General features: G+C 46.5%; 1 protein-coding gene across 1 annotated transcript in view; it reads left to right on the top strand.

The window, feature by feature from the left end:
* The first annotated feature begins 328 nt into the window (after positions 1–328).
* FGD6 (FYVE, RhoGEF and PH domain containing 6) overlaps positions 329–16,589 on the top strand; it is a 90,812-nt gene continuing 74,551 nt past the window's right edge. Inside the window, exon 1 of the mRNA XM_040408919.1 lies at positions 329–481. Coding sequence (XP_040264853.1) covers positions 472–481 — 10 coding nt within the window. The 5' untranslated portion in view covers positions 329–471. The remainder of the gene's footprint in view (positions 482–16,589) is intronic.

Raw genomic sequence — 16,589 nt, 5'->3', positions numbered from 1 at the left:
TGGCGAGGTATGCGAATCTTACATCAGCCAAAGGGGGAGACTAAAAAGCCGGTCTTAGTAAATGTGCCCCAGTAACTTGCCACCAGGGTCTATTTCTTTGATTCAAAACCTATTAGACTTTATTGGTATAGAGGCAGGGCCTTGGTAATTCTTTTCTCTGGTAGGCCCCCAGAACCCCAAGTTTATCATGTACTATACCTATGAGAACAGTACTATATGCACAATACTAGCAGTCCATTAGCCGTCCATACACACTAGTCAGTCAGCAGCGATGCGGCTCTGACGTCACGCGGGCACTCCCCTCACCTCCCTCTTTACCATAGTGGGAAGCGACATCTCCCAGCTCCGCCAGGCGGCCCCTTGCCCGGACAGAGGGGGGACACGGCGGAGTTCGCTGCCCGGGAGTCTCCTCACCGGTAATGCACCGGCCGCACGTTATTAGGGAGTAAACGCCGCGCTCCATGGAAGAACATGAGTTCCGGTGAGTTGGGCAGAAGTTCTCTGCGGGATGTGGGGGGTTTCTACACCGGGTGTCCAGCTTGTGCTCGAGCAGCCCTGCAGAATAGCTTCTCACTGTTATAGGCGTTTGCTGTCAGCGAATGGAAACGTTTGCATATTGAGGATGAAAACTGTATTTACTGCTGGGGGTTTGCTACAATTACATCCTCTGTGAGTCAAGCAGCTGCAGGACTAATCCCCCTGTGTGGACAGGGTGCTACAATGTATCAGTGTTGTCTAGACTGGCTGTAAATCATAATGTTTATGTTCGCTGACAGCAAGCATGGTTTTCTCTTTGCCCCTATATGTCCCACAGAATGCACTACAGCTCTTAGCCTCCCATTAGTCCAGTATAACATATGCTATTTCCTTTATTGTGTCCTATTACATGCCTCGCAGTCTGAAAAGCTCATATGAAAGAGGTCGTCTGGTTGCAGTATGGCTGATAATGGGTTAAACATAACGAAGAAGCCCCCCTCACTGGTGTGGGGACACTGCTCTGGTCCCAGCGGTGAAAATGCCAGGAAAAGCCCACTCAGCCAATCACTGGGCATAGCGGTGACCTGCCTTAAAGGGGTTCTCCAGGCCACAGATATTGATTGCCGTATAGGTCAATAGTATGCGACCGGTAGGGGTCTCCAACACCCGGAGCCCCCTCTGATATCAGGCGGTCACTGGCCCCTGGCAGTGTATGGAGCTGAAGCAGGAGGCTCTGGGCACTGTGTAGTTTCTGTGCTTGACTTCACTTGAATGGGAGCTGAGCTGCAGTACCGCAGCACGGCCACTACACAGTGGACGGCGCTGTCTGCCTCCAGCTTCATACAGCCAGTACCTGGTGTTTTACTCCATGTGGATGACCTGTCCGGCAGATAGTACAGTGATTGGCTGAGCAGGCCTTTCATGGCATGTGAGGGTACATATAGCTTCTTTGTTTTAATTTTTAACCCCGGTGAGCTAATTATATCTATATATAGGTGCACCTATCCTTTCTGCTGCCTGAGGCGCAAACTGAAACTGCGCCCCCCCCTAATGCCAATTTCTTAACCTAACCCCTTTGCCACAATGGAAGCACTGATTGCCCATGGCCCTTCCGCTGCCCCCTCTTGAGGCCTCCTTGGTGGTGCACCCCTATGTATATAGTTATCTCCCACTGCACAGCTCCTTCAAGAAAGTTTTTTTTCCAAATCAAAATGAGTGATTGTGGCTCCCCCCTCTAGCTAACAGATGAGGGTCCCTAGGAGGGCGTTCACATGACCTAACAGGACATCCAGAAATGGGTTGTCCTGATGTGACATGGAATGGGGATGGGGGAGGGGGCGTCACCTAAAAAAAAAAAAAAGCATTGGTTTATTGTTTAGTTGCTAAATAGTTTTTTTCAGCCAGTTCATGTTTGCCGTGGCTTATTGGCCATCTGTCTGACTGGCAGGTCATGATGAGATAGTATCTGGTGGCGCTCCTCCCATGTCTACCCTGGCGGTCTTTTAGATTGTCCATGTGTCTGGTGATGAGAAGCGGGCAGTATATGGTCATATGCCATCTACATTCAGGGGCATTACAAGCAATCCAGAGTCCCCAGGAAGGAAATGCTTAGTATGGCTGTCTAGATGATGGGCACAGGGGTCACACTTTGAAGAGGTGAAGTGCTTCCCCTTGTACGCAGGCTTGTGCTCCACTAACAGGATGTTTACTTTCCATATTCCAGACTGTAGTTTGCCCGTTCCAACTGGAGTCGTTTCCACATGTTCCTGCAAAACATTGGAAAAATGTGCGCAGCACATACTGTACATCAGTGGAGCAGATGGCCCAGAAAGGAGTGTTCTCTGATTCCATTCATACATAGAAGAGGGAGTCCTCACACGCCGCAGATTTTGTGGCAAAAAAGTTTGCTACTGAAAATCGGTTCCATTCCACGTGCCCGCTGCCCCATTCAAATGAATGGAACAGATTTTCAGTCGTGGAATCCTGTACTGTATGGGTAACCAATGCAATGACTGGCACAGGGCGGAGGCATTGGAGTAGCGGTAGATAGGTGACCCTGGCTGCTACATTAATCTAGTCTAATTATTATCCTACCCTATAGGGCGGCCCCCACTTATGCCATGGCACATGTTTTTTTTTTCTAAAGAACCCCCCCCGTTGGCCCCGTATATTTTGGCGCCTTATATTATAATGAGGCGATTCGGTTATACTAGACGGAGACTTGTATTTTCCCTGGGCGCGGTCATCTTCTCCCTGGCTGTGAGCGCATCCAATCCGAGCGCACCGCTCTTAGGGAGAAGGAGCTCGAGGATGTCTACACGCTCAAGTTCCCGCGAGAACTTGAGCTCCTTCTCCCTGGCTAAGAGCAGGGCGCTCTGATTGGATGCGCTCACAGCCAGGGAGAAGATAACCGCGCCCAGGGAAAATACAAGTCTCCGCCTAGTATAACCGAGTCGCCTCATTAGAATATAAGACGCCAAAATATATGGGGCCATTAGCGGACGAATGGGGGGTTCTTTAGAAAAAGAAAAAAAAAGTGCCATGGCATCAGTGGGGGCCGCCCTATAAGGTAGGATAATAATTAGACTAGAGCTAGCCTGATGAAAGGACCTCTTTAATGTGAAACCATTGTCTCCAGTGGGTGAGAAGTGGTGCCTGTAAAGACCATAGTCATAAAAGTTAATTTGCATTAAAGGGGTTTTCTGAGACTCTAGAACTGCTGACTTATCCTCTGGGATCCCCGCTGATCGTCTGTTTGAGAAGGCAGTATATCAAACTGGTGTAAAGTAGAACTGGATTTCCAAAAGAGCTGTCAAAAATGAAAGGTGGAATCTGGCTGCTATGGGCAACTAAGCCAGTTCTACTTTACACCAGTTTGATAAATTACCCCAAATGTCCCTATAGTGTCCACAACAGTTATAATGTCCCCTAGAGTACCCCCAGTAATAACACCCTATATTGTACTCCAGGTAATAATCCCTGTATAGTGTCACCAAAAATAATAGAATTGCCCCTACAGTGCCTCCCTAATAGCAACTCCCCCCACGCTGCCCCCATATAGTAATTTCCCCCACGCTGCCCCCATATAGTAATTTCCCCCACACTGTCCCCATATAGGAATTTTACCCCACACAGTAGTTTCCCACACACTGCTGCCATACAGTAATTTGCCCCACAGTAGTTTCCCCACATTACCCTATACAGTAATTTGCCCCCACATAGTAATTCCTCCCATAATAATGTGCCCCCATACAGTATCCCACCATAATATTTCCCCCCCACATAGTAATTTGCCCCCATAATGCAATTTCCCCCCAATGTACTGTCTCTTCACATGTCCTCCTGTGTGTTCCCCCCATATCCCCCGAAGTTGGCACATAAAATGAAAAAAAACCGAAAAGCTAAATACTCACCTATGTCCAGGCGCGCACACTTCACTGTGCTGCGTCCTGGCACAGGCGCGCACGATGACGTTATCACGCACACCTGTGCCGGTATTTCACTACCGCATAGGCCTGAAGCCTATGGCGGTGATCGTCGGCGGGGCAGGGAACTATGGGCTTCCGTGCCCCGCCGCAGTATGTGGGCGTCAGCGCTCCAGCAATGAGCGCTTCCATCTGTATTGATGTAAGCGCTCATTTCTTCTGGCACCCCAATGAGGGCTTCCATCTGTATTGATGGAAGCCCTCATTACTTCTGGCACCCCTCATCACAGACCAAAGTAGTGCATGTCTCCATGGTTTTTCCGCTTACCCATGACTGATATATAGATACATTAACATCAATGGGACAGCACTGGTCCGTGACTCACTGATGTGTAAAAGAGGCCTAAAGCTGGGTAATATCCCTATTAGTCACAGTGACCTCTACCATTAGGGATTGTAACCCATCAGTATGAGTAGAGTGGTGTTCAGACTACAAACAGCTCTCCTGATGTATTCACGTGTAAGGGTCCATTCACACGTCCGTTGTTTCTTTCCTGATCTGTTCCGTTTTTTGCTGAACAGATCTGGACCAGATCTGGACCCATTCATTTTCAATGGGTCCTGAAAAAAATCAGACATTGAGCTGTCCGTTTTTTTCCAGGACCCATTGAAAATGAATGGGTCCAGATCTGGTCCAGATCTGTTCAGCAAAAAACGGAACAGATCAGGAAAGAAAAAACGGACGTGTGAATGGACCCTAATAGTGCTATATTCCGCAGCACTTTACAGACATTAGCATTGGGATGTCCCCAATTGAGCTCCCAATCTAAGTTCCCTATCAGCATGTGTTTGGATTGTGGGAAGAAACCCACACGAACACAGGGAGAACATATAAACTCCATGCAGATGTTGTTCTTGTTTCTTAGGCCTCATGCACACGGCCGTTGTTTGGGTCCGCATCTGAGCGGCCGTTTGGCGGCTCGGATGCGGACCCATTCACTTCAATGGGGCTGCAAAAGATGTGGACAGCACTCTGTGTGCTATCCGAATCCATTGCTCCGTTCCGTGGCCCCGCTAAAAAAAATATAACATGTCCTATTCTTGTCCGCGCTTTGCGGACAAGAGTAGGCATTTATATTGAAGGCTGTCCGTGCCGTTCCGCAAATTGCGGAACACGCACGGACGCCATCCGTGTTTTGCGGAACTGCGGTTTGCGGACCGCAAAACACACCACAGTCGTGTGCATGAGGCCTTAGGCTACTTTCACACTGGCGTTTTGGCTTTCTGTGTGTGAGATCCGTTCAGGGCTCTAACAAGCGGTCCAAAACGGATCAGTTTTGCCCTAATGCATGGAAAAGGAGCCGCTCAGAATGCATTAGTTTGGCTCCGATCAGTCTCCATTCCACTCTGGAGGCCGACACCAAAATGCTGCCTGCAGCGTTTTGCTGTCCGCTTGACGAAACCGAGCCAAACGGATCCGTCCTCGCACACAATGTAAGTCAATGGGGACGGATCCGTTTTCTCTGACACAATCTGGCACAATAGAAAATAGATCCGTCCTCCATTGATTTTCAATGGAGTTCATGACTGATCCGTCTTGGCTATGTTACAGATAATACAAACAGATCCGTTCATGACAGATGCATGCGGTTGTAATATTGTAACGGATCCGTTTTTTGCAGATCCATGATGGATCCACCCAAAACGCAAGTGTGAAATTAGCCTTAGAAAGGCACAGGTGCTAACCAATGGGCCACCATGCTGCTCGTGCTAATATGCCCCACGATGCTAAAATTGATGATGGAGCATCTCTGCACTCCTTATTATATTATTCCTTAAGTGTATGAACATAGCTGGGGCTATATGGCGACATTGCATCTAATGATTGTGTGATATGTGACAACGGCAGAAAGCCGGTCGTATGGCACTTGCGACGTGGCCGAGCTACTTTTAAGTGCCGCGCCACTATATGGGCCACAACAGGCCCTAATTTAACTAAGGAGCCGGCACTGTTCAGTAGGTTCGTATTGTTAGTCGCGCTGTATTGAAGGTGCCCACCAGCCATTAAAAATACAGAGCCAGTAAGCAGTGTGGCCTCATTAGCTAAAAGGGTTTACTGAGATTTTAATACTGATGACCTATCCTCTGGATAAGTCATCAGTATCTGATTCGACACCTGGGACCCCCACTGATCAGCTGTTTGTGAAGGAACCGACCCACCGATCAGATACTGATATTCTGTACTGGATAACCCCTTTAAATTAGAATCAACTGCAGGCGCCAGGATTGATTTTCTAGAACAGCATTGAAGGGGGGGGTTAGCAGTCGGGGGTGAAGTGTCTGACCCGCCTGTTAGGGGCCCTGCAGGTCTGGTTTGTGGGGTGGTAAAGACCATGACTGAGTGCAGGGAGTGCTCTGCCTACTGCTCCAGATAATAGCCAGCAATGGGGGAACAGGATGAGAGCGGCCCACTGAGGGCACTGCCCATCTGGTATTTGACAGAATTGCCAGATGGGCAGCCCGGCCTTACTAGGGCTACATGGCTCTATTATTCTTGAATGATTTTTAGGTTATAGCAATAATTATTTGTAGCTATAATATAACTATACAGCTTTAGAAATCTCTTGCCATATAGACAGTGGACTCCTTGTGACCCTTGCAACAGCTAAAAATATATGTTGACCCCTTCACCTTATTCAACCAGCTGTTCAAAGCTGCTCTATGTCCAAGGACACTTGTATCCACAGTCTGACATCTTAATCCATTGCCTGCCTCCTTTGTGCATATTTCATTACCAGGAAGTAGCGGGATCTATATACGTTTTTTGTTCTATATACGTATTTGTTCTATATACGTTTTTTAATAGCCCTTTTTTAACAAAAGACCGCCTATTGTGTGCTATGGCTTTCATGTTATGACCATTGGAGAACAGATTTGCTACATGGGAAAACTAGTTTTAGTAAAAAAAAAAATTAAATGAATGTTTGCATGGATAAAGGGGTTGTCCAGGTTCAGATCTGAACCTGGACACCCCTCCGTTTTCACCCCGGCAGCCCCCTGAGGCTAGCATCGGAGCAGTTCATGCTCCTATGCTCTCATTTGCCCTGAGCTAAATCGCTCAGTGCAAAGGCATTTTTTTGGAGATCTGGTGACGTACCGGGCCCTCCATGGGGCTGCCAGGAAGCCCGGTGACATCACCGGCACTGATGAGCGGGATTTAGCCAGTAAAACGGCTAGGACAGCGCTAAAGCACGCCCAACAGAGCCAGTGACGTCACCGAACACACTGCCGGGCGGAAGCTTCTGCCTGGCAGTGTGTGATTGTAAACAAAAGAGCCCGTGCCCTGCGCAATCTAGCTCAGGGCAAAGGAGCGCATCGGAGAATGAACTGCTCCGACGCTCAAGTCAGGGGGGCTGCCGGGGTGAAAATGGAGGGATGTCCGGGTTCAGCTCTGAACCTGGACAACCCCTTTAATAAGAAGCTGCCAGCGAATTGCAGTCTTTACATGGACCAAATGCTGTATTGAATGAAGAAAATTTAAAATCAGTTCCAGTTATCTGAATGGGGCTGTGTTGATGGGAAGCACATGGATTTCTGCAAGCCCTGTTAAAATAATTGAAGTCTTCTGCAACAAAATCTGCCGAATGTGAAGGTCCCCTTAGGGCTCATCCACACAAGCGCGTGGAGCCCGAGCCCGTATCGTGGCCCTCTAACAGTGGGTCCACAATATACAAACACTTGATTGGGCCAGAAATCTGCAAGATACGGAGTGGTGCAGAGCAGAGGCATGGATCGGAAGCACTACAGAGCGCTTCTGTGGGATTCCGGTCCGTGCCTCCGCACTGCAAAAAAATAGGACATGTCCTATTATTTGGCAGGGCAGACCGTCTTTTGCGGATCACGGACCCATTCAAGTGGTGCCCAGGCATTGCCCGCTATTTGCAGTCCATAGCACAGGCACGGGGCACAAACGTTCGTGTGCATGACCCATTAGGCTGGAGCTACACTGCAGGTCCCAGAAACGTCATGCAACCAAGAAGACTTGTCTGCAACGTGCTATTGCACGACTACGTCAGAGCTGTGATGTGGCTGTAAGAACACAACCAAACGCAGAAAATTCGCAGATGCACACAACTAAGATTTTTGGTCGCACGTTGCATGCGACTTTGCTGTCATAGATCACAATGCAACAGTGTTGTATTATTTGTGATTGTGGCATCGTAGTCGTGGCATGGCACATTTCACATTGCAACTCCTTTGACAGTCTTTAGATTTGATGTCTCCAAGTCTTCATATTGTGCAACATATCTCCATGTAGCCACTACTTAAAACTGAAATGCTATTACCATTAATGACACCAGTATGCAAGATACATATAATGGGGAATTTATCATAGGAAGGCTCATCTAATATTCCATTCTCCAGAAAAGCAAACCTCTAGTATCTGGGGTAGACGGGGTCATACACAGATCTCATTGTGCCCCATGTAAATGGAGGTCCATAAATGACATGGACAGCCAGTCATCAAACAAGACAACTCCTTTATAGAGATTCTCTTATTACAACAGGGGATAAGTGTCTGATCGTCAGGGGTCCGATCACTGGGAAGCCCATGCTGTGGACGACCGTGTGAAGCCCGTGCTGTGGACCGCAAATTGTGGTCCGCAATGCACGGGCACCGACCGTGGCCCAGCTGCATTGGGGATCATGGACCCATTCACTTGATTGGGTCCGCGATCCCTCTGTTCCGCAAAAAGATAGAGCATGTTCTATCTTTTAGCGGTGCGGAGGCATGGAACGGAGCCCCAGAAAGCACTCCGTATTGCTTCTGTAGTGTTCCGTTCCGCACCGTCCCTTTTGAAGTGAATGGGTCCGCATCCGTGATGCGGAATGCACACGGAATGGTGCTGTGTATTGCGGATCTGCAAATGCAGTACGCAATACGGCAACGGGCAGCGCACATTCGTGTGGACGAGCCCTAAGGAAAAGAAACGTGGCTAGTATTTCTAGAAGAGCTGCGCCAAATTTATTATGCCAAGTGCACAATTTCTGATGACTCCCATCCCAAGTGAATGTATCCTGTGAAATTACTGATAGATCTTACCCAGGGTGCCTATTACATATATGCTCAGTGTGGTGGCAGATACAGTAAGTGTAATATACCAGATATTACATACAGTTGTAGGATCTTCAAGATCGGTGAAGGCATGGACCTGCCGAGTGGTATATATATATAAAACTACTGAAAGGTAACCATAAAAGAAATGAAGTGAAAATTAGAATCTGTCGGCACTAAAATCTGGACACCCCCCCCCCCCCTTCAGCTGGTGCTTGCTTTTTGACCTAGCGAAAGCCAGTTAGTCATCAAAAGTTTCCTTGAGGCTATTGTATCTGGTTCAGAGAAAGCCATTGTTCTGAAGAGTTCATCAAAGGATCTGGCTATTCTCATTGCAGATGTAGGATACCGTACTTCCTAACTTTTCTAAAAATAACTATATCTGATGACGTAATGTTTCTCTAGTGGGCCCCATGATATAACCCATTTACCACTACCCAGTGTAATCTGTAAACATAGTACCCAACTTTTTGGATGGTCAAAGAGGGACACTTATGAGTTATTGTGTGAAAGACCCAATCACAGGCTGAGGTGGGTCATGGCTGCAGCCAGTGAGTGTCTGAGCGAGGACCCGGCTATGAAAGAACTGTACCAGCAGGGGATTGGAAAAGTTGGTCTAAGGTCTCATGTGCACGACCGTTGTGTGTTTTGCATTCCGCAAATTGCGGATCCGCAAAACACGGATGGCGTCCGTGTGCGTTCCACAATTTGTGGAACGGCACGGACAGCCATTAATATACCTGCCTATTCTTGTCTGCAAAACGCGGACAAGAATAGTACAGGTTATATATTTTTTTTTTGCTGACCACGGCACGGAGCAACGGATGCAGACAGCGCACAGAGTGCTGTCCGCATCTTTTGCGGCCCCATTGAAGTGAATGGGTCCGCATCCAAGCCGCCAAAACTGTGGCTCGAATGCGGACTAAAACAATGGCCGTGTGCATGAGGCCTAAGTTAAAAGATTTTTTTTGTTTTTTTTACAGCGTTTGCAGCTCCTGGACAGCTGCTCACTGACTACTTTCTAGGGATCTGTACTCTTCATGCTGCAAAAGCAAAGCCAATGCAAGAGGAAGGTGCGGATTGCTCTGAGAAGCACCACCGCACCCTCTATGCTTTGTGTCAAGGTTTAGGTACCCTTTGACGAGCAAAGAGGTACATAGGGACTTGTGTCAAAAAGATGGACTGTCCCTCCAAAAGACGAAAGCTTGAGAGGCGTGTGTAATTATGGATGTATCTCTCCATACAGTCCGCTGTACATAGAGAATTGATGGCATTGCGAACTGAAAACCTAACTTATCTGAAAATACACACGTACAATAAAAAATTGAACAGCAACCCTTACAAAGAAAACTACATGCAGGCTGGGAAAATTTTCTCCTTAGGAAATTATTTTTTGTGTGTCTTATGCAAACAAAGGTGTGTGTCCACATTCTGTCTGTGTGCGGTGTTCTTCACATTTATTCATCTACTGCTATGGGATTGTGCAACCTCGTATACTTGTATAGGATTTACCAGCTTTACCAAGGGTGCTTTCACACAGCATTTTCTTTTTTTTTTATACTTGTCTTCAGTTTGCCCAGTCTCAGGTCTATTGACCCAAACTCGGTGTCACAGGGATCTATGATGCTGTGAGAACGCAGCTATAATATGAGCCTGTAATGCCCTCCTGTGAAACGGACTTTATTGGAATTCCTCTTGTCCCTAACTTCTGGTCAGTTTAGTGACACTGTTGAGATCTTGATGTATGCTCCTATAAGTATGTCCTCTTTTTCAAAGATGTGGGGAATCTTTAAAAAGTAAGAATGTGAGTTCTAATAAAATAAAATAAAAATGATGATTTAGTGTAATTTCCTGTAGGAGTAATTGTTTCCTTTGAAATTGATGAGCAGTTGAAGACTCAGCTTTATACCCCTGAGGCAGCCAGACTATAGCAGGGGGGAGTTTCCTTTATTGCCATGTTCTTTTCTTTCACAGAGTCGTGTTTTTTTTTTTTTTTAATAACCCTTTTTGCTTTTCTTAGGCTACTTTCACACTTGCGGCAGAGAGATCCGGCAAGCAGTTCCGTCGCCGGAACTGCCTGCCGGATCAGGCAAAATGTATGCTAACTGATGGCATTAGGGCTCTTTCACACTTGCGTTCTTTTCTTCCGGCATAGAGTTCCGTCATCGGGGCTCTATGCCTTAAGAATCCTGATCAGTTTTATCCTAATGCATTCTGAATGGAGAGAAATCCGTTCAGGATGTCTTCAGTTCCGGACCGGAACGTTTTTTGGCCGGAGAAAATACCGCAGCATGCTGCGCTTTTTGCTCCGGTCAAAAATCCTGAACACTTGCCGCAAGGCCGGATCCGGAATTAATGCCCATTGAAAGGCATTAATCCTGATCCGGCCTTAAGCTAAACGTCGTTTCGGCGCATTGCCGGATCCGACGTTTAGCTTTTTCTGAATGGTTACCATGGCTGCAAGGACGCTAAAGTCCTGGCAGTCATGGTAAAGTGTAGTGGGGAGCGGGGGAGCAGTATACTTACCGTCCGTGCGGCTCCCCGGGCGCTCCAGAGTGACGTCAGGGCGCCCCACGCTCATGGATGACGTGTCGCATGGATCACGTCATCCATGCGCATGGGGCGCTCTGACGTCATTCTGGAGCGCTCCGGGAGCCGCACGGACTGTAAGTATACTGCTCCCCCGCTCCCCCGCTCCCCGCTCCTACTATGGCAACCAGGACTTTAATAGCGTCCTGGGTGCCATAGTAACACTGAACGCATTTTGAAGACGGATCCGTCTTCAAATGCTTTCAGTTCACTTGCGTTTTTCCGGATCTGGCGTGTAATTCCGGCAAATGGAGTACACGCCGGATCCGGACAACGCAAGTGTGAAAGGGCCCTTAGTAAGACTGGTCAGGATCCTGATCAGTCTTAAAAATGCCTGATCAGTCGAAAAAATGCATTGAAATGCCGGATCCGGCATTTATTTTTTCACCCTTTTTTTCAGTCTGCGCATGCGCATACTGGAAGGATGGATCCGGCATTCCGGTATTCTGAATGCCGGATCCGGCACTAATACATTCCTATGGGAAAAAAGGCATTCAGGCAAGTCTTCAGTTTTTTTTTAGCCGGAGATAAAACCGTAGCATGCTACGGTTTTCTCTTTTGCCTGATCAGTCAAAACAACTGAACGGATTACTCTCCATTGCATGGGGATAAAACTGATCAGTTCTTTTCCGGTATAGAGCCCCTGTGACGGAACTCTATGCCGGAAAAGAAAAACGCTTGTGTGAAAGTAGCCTTAGAGATTTGTGGACACTTGTCTGTTCCTGTTATTGAGGTATAGTACATAAAGCTGCTTTCTGTATGAAATTTGCGAGTGTTAGGGAAGATATAATAGAAGTGTCATAGTGTAGAATAGCACTGCTTCTAACTTGTAGTAACTCCTATCATATACATTAGTATAGAAAGAGGTTGCTCCATTTTCTTGGCTGGCATAGATTTTGATGAATGACAGGTATGTTCTTGTGCTTTCTCTATATTGGTGGATGAGGTCTGTAAGAAAAACATAAGTATTATACACTCATCAGAATAATTATTAATGAGCAATATGAAAATGACAGCAAAGCAATATGTTAGACTAAAGCACCTGACGAGACATATTCCTGGTATGAGAACTTACATGTCCTGGTTTGTACATGACTGTAGAGAGAGTTATTACTGTGAGTCATCTTATATCTGTGGAGCCTTGCCCTGTAAACTGTTCTAGCTTGTATGTGCAGTGTTTCCATATTTTTTTATATCGACATGAGCCGCAAGCGATGGTTATGATGTATTGTTCAGTGTTTCGATTTTATACTTCATTCTTATGGTGGGTTTACACGGCCAGAGGAACCGCCGATTATCGGGGAGAAAGCGTTCCTTCCCGACAACTGGCTGCTCATCCAGTGGAGGTGAAGAGCTACATTTAAATGCAGAGTTCACATCCACAGTATGAGAACGAGCAATGGCTACTACTACCATTCATCCTCATACAGCTGGATTGTTTCTGGGCAGCAGAAAGCGCTCCGTTTGCTTATCAGGTGATTGGTTCCACCCTTAGACTTGCAGATTGTCGGGAACGAGTGTTCGTAGGATCGTTCGTTCGATGATGTGCTCATCAATTAGACCCACCACTAATCCCCACAAGAGAAACTGTACTCCCTGAGGCCTACATCAAAGGCCTCTCCAAGCACCCTGCTGTGTACAGACAAGGACCAAGAACCTCAAAACAGCTGCATGCAGATAGGTCTCCTTTTCCTTTTGAAGAAGGCTTTTGGTTTGGCTAATATCCTTAGTGATGTTGCAAGGCCTGTTAAAGGATCAGACAAATATAAGGTAGCTCTACAGAGAGCTAATCTACATATCCATATTCCCAGGGAGCACTGCATGGCCTTTCAGACTATCCTTTCTATCGTTCTTCACAAGGGCAGACATTATCCCCCAAGACCATTCTTCATCATGGAATGACTGGTCGGTGTCCGGGTTGTTGATAGTACTTGTCAAACATCCAAGTTGTAAGGCCAGTGATGTCACCCATTGATATCTATGAGGCTCTACTATACCCACGTATGTCTCCAATTTTCCAACAGTTTTTGTTCTGTGTATTTAATATCACTGATAGGTAAACCAGACTCCTTGACTTTATTGTCTATGTCTCTGTAGTATGGATCTACAGGGACCCGATGTAACGCCATACAGGTTCTTTGCAGACAGCTCTGGCATGTACATCAGGTCTAACGCAGTGAGACTAGTTAGCAAATAATGGTTGCTGTTCAAGAGACCAGAGTTTCTGAAGTATAGTCTCAACTACACCAAACAGGTCATGTGCTGCTGACCGAGCTATATGTCACCGCCAGATGCTCAGTCCCACTCGGTGACATATATATAGTACTGCATTACGTAACGATACATTCGTGAAAGGAGCATAGCTGCCATAGCAGTTTCACTCTGGCACCAGTGGGCCTAATATATCTTATAGATTGCCTGTCAGTTTAACATTGACAGGCAATAATACCTTGGAATACAGTAATGCTGTAATGAAAGTATTCCAAAGCATTAGTTTTGCTATCAACTGCCTGCAATTTCAAGAATGGCAGAATAGTTTTTTTCCCCATTGCTTTCCCCCCAAAAAAGATTAAAAGTTAATAAAAGTAAATCAACAAATTATGGTGGTACTCATGCCACAAAACACAGGCCCTCATACGTCTGTGTCAATGGGAATATAAAAAAGGTTATGCAGTGCTCCAGACAAAAAAAAAAACTGAACTGAAAAATTTAGGAGCCAAGTTAAATTTTTAGTCGCCAAATCGAAACCGAATCAAAATTTTGGTATCGTGACAACGCTACGCCGATTAGATCGGCGTAGGGTTGTTTCGATACCAAAATTTTGATTAGCTTTTGACACCATAAAAAAGTATTGCGATACTCAATACCACACAAAAAAAATTAATAAAAAAAAACTGCAAAAAAAGCGGCGTGCATTCTGCATTTTATGAAACGTTCGGCCCATAATAGAACAGTCCTATCCTATTTTTTGGGGTGAAAAGGTCACTAAAAAATGGCGAATCGCATGGTTTTTATTTATTTCTGTTACGGCGCTCACCGCATAGGAGATATTTTTTTATAATTTAATAGTTTGGACTTTTCGGACGCAGCGCTATGTAATATGTTTATTTATTGTTTATATATTTTATATGTAAAATTGGGAAAGGGGGTATTTAAACTTAATATTTTAGTGTTTGTGTTGTGTGTGTGTGTGTGTGTTGTGTTTTTTTTTTTTTAACAGCCCCCTTAGAGGCTGGAACCCTTGTCCTAGTCCCCCTTATAGAGCTCTATCAAGGTGAATAGGACCTCACACTGTCCCTGCTGCCCTGGGATTTGTGCACACGGCAGCAGGGAGCCTACTATAGCAGCCAGGGCTTCAGGAGCGTCCTGGCTGCCATGGTAACCGATCGGAGCCCCGCGATTACACTGCTGGGGCTCCGATCGGAACTGCCACTGAACCACCAATGACTTTAAGGCCTCATGCACACGACCGTTTTTTTTTTGCGGTACGCAAAACGGATTTCTGTTCCGTGACCGTTTTCTTCCGTGGGTCTTCCTTGATTTTTGGAGGATCCACGGACATGAAAAGTGAAAAAAAAAACTAAGTCAAGTTTGCATTGAAAATGATAGGAAAAACGGACACGGATCACGGACGCGGATGACTATCTTGTGTGCATCCGTGATTTTTCATGGACCCATTGACTTGAATGGGTCCGTGAACCGTTGTCTGTGAAAAAAATAGGACAGGTCATATTTTTTTCACGGACTGGAAAAACGGATCACGGACGCGGAAGCCAAACGGTGCATTTTCCTTTTTTCTCAACGGACCCATTGAAAGTCAATGGGTCCGTGAAAAAAAATGGAAAACGGAACAACGGCCGCGGATGCACACAACGGTCGTTTGCATGAGGCCTAATACTGAGGGGTCGGGGGGGGGCGCACTGCGCCACCAATGTTTATTATACTGGGGTGTTGGGGGGGGGGGGGGGGGGGCGCGCGCTGCGCCACCAATGAAGATAACTGACCTGTTAATACAAATACAGGAGGCGGGTGCCGGAATCAAATAGCCGGCACCCAACCTCCTATGACATGGAGCTGCGATCCGCTGCGGTTAACCCCTCAGGTGCGGCACCCAGCTCCCTGTCATAGAGGTTGGGTGCCTGATATTTGATTCCGGCACCCGCCTCCTGTATTTGTATTAACAGGTCAGTTATCGTCATTGGTAGCGCAGTGGCCACAGCCCCTCCCCTCCTCCTCCCGTCTCTCTCCTTGGCAGCAGCAGCACAGGGGGAGGGAGAGACTCCTTCTCCACTGCGCTGCTGAGAAGAACATCGGCGGCGGGGCAGAGAACGATCATCTCTGGTGCCCCGCCTCTGTATTCAACTGCAGAGCTGCGGGTCTAGTCGCAAATGGGGACAAGACTAAAAAGTCATGTCGCCATTTTTGGTCGCCATCTGGAGCCCTGTTATGGCTCTTGGAATATCGCAATAAAAAAAGGAGAACTGTTTTTAACCAATAGACTGGTTCACACTTCAGTTATTTCCATCGGTTATTGTGAGCCAAAACAATGGTATGGGTCAAAAAGACAGAACAGGAGGAAATCTTTTTTGGTGGATGCAGGCATATTTTTTTTTTAACTAAAGTGATATAGAAATTTGCTGGTTACACCATTCTCTATTAAATGAAATGAAATTGTGTGAAAGTACAGTGACTCTTTAAGAAATAACCTGTACATGAAGACTGAGCACGACCAGATGGCATGGCGGGCCGCATGCAGAAGCCAGTGGGGACACAATTTTATAGATGCAGATTTCTTCATGTGGATCGGACTTTCAAATTTACAGCTTGCCCATTGTCTTGTGGATTGTTCAAGGATTAGTCACCAGTTTCATCCATTACATTCAATAGAGTTTAAATCCACAACTACCGTAAATCTGCAAATGACAAGTGTGTTGCAGGTTTACTTGCAGATTAGATTTGAATTTCAGCTACTACAAATCCAC

This window comes from Bufo bufo, chromosome 1, assembly GCF_905171765.1.
Source record: "Bufo bufo chromosome 1, aBufBuf1.1, whole genome shotgun sequence".
Classification (NCBI taxonomy): Eukaryota; Metazoa; Chordata; class Amphibia; order Anura; family Bufonidae; genus Bufo; species Bufo bufo.
This window is presented reverse-complemented; position numbering and strand designations above follow the sequence as displayed.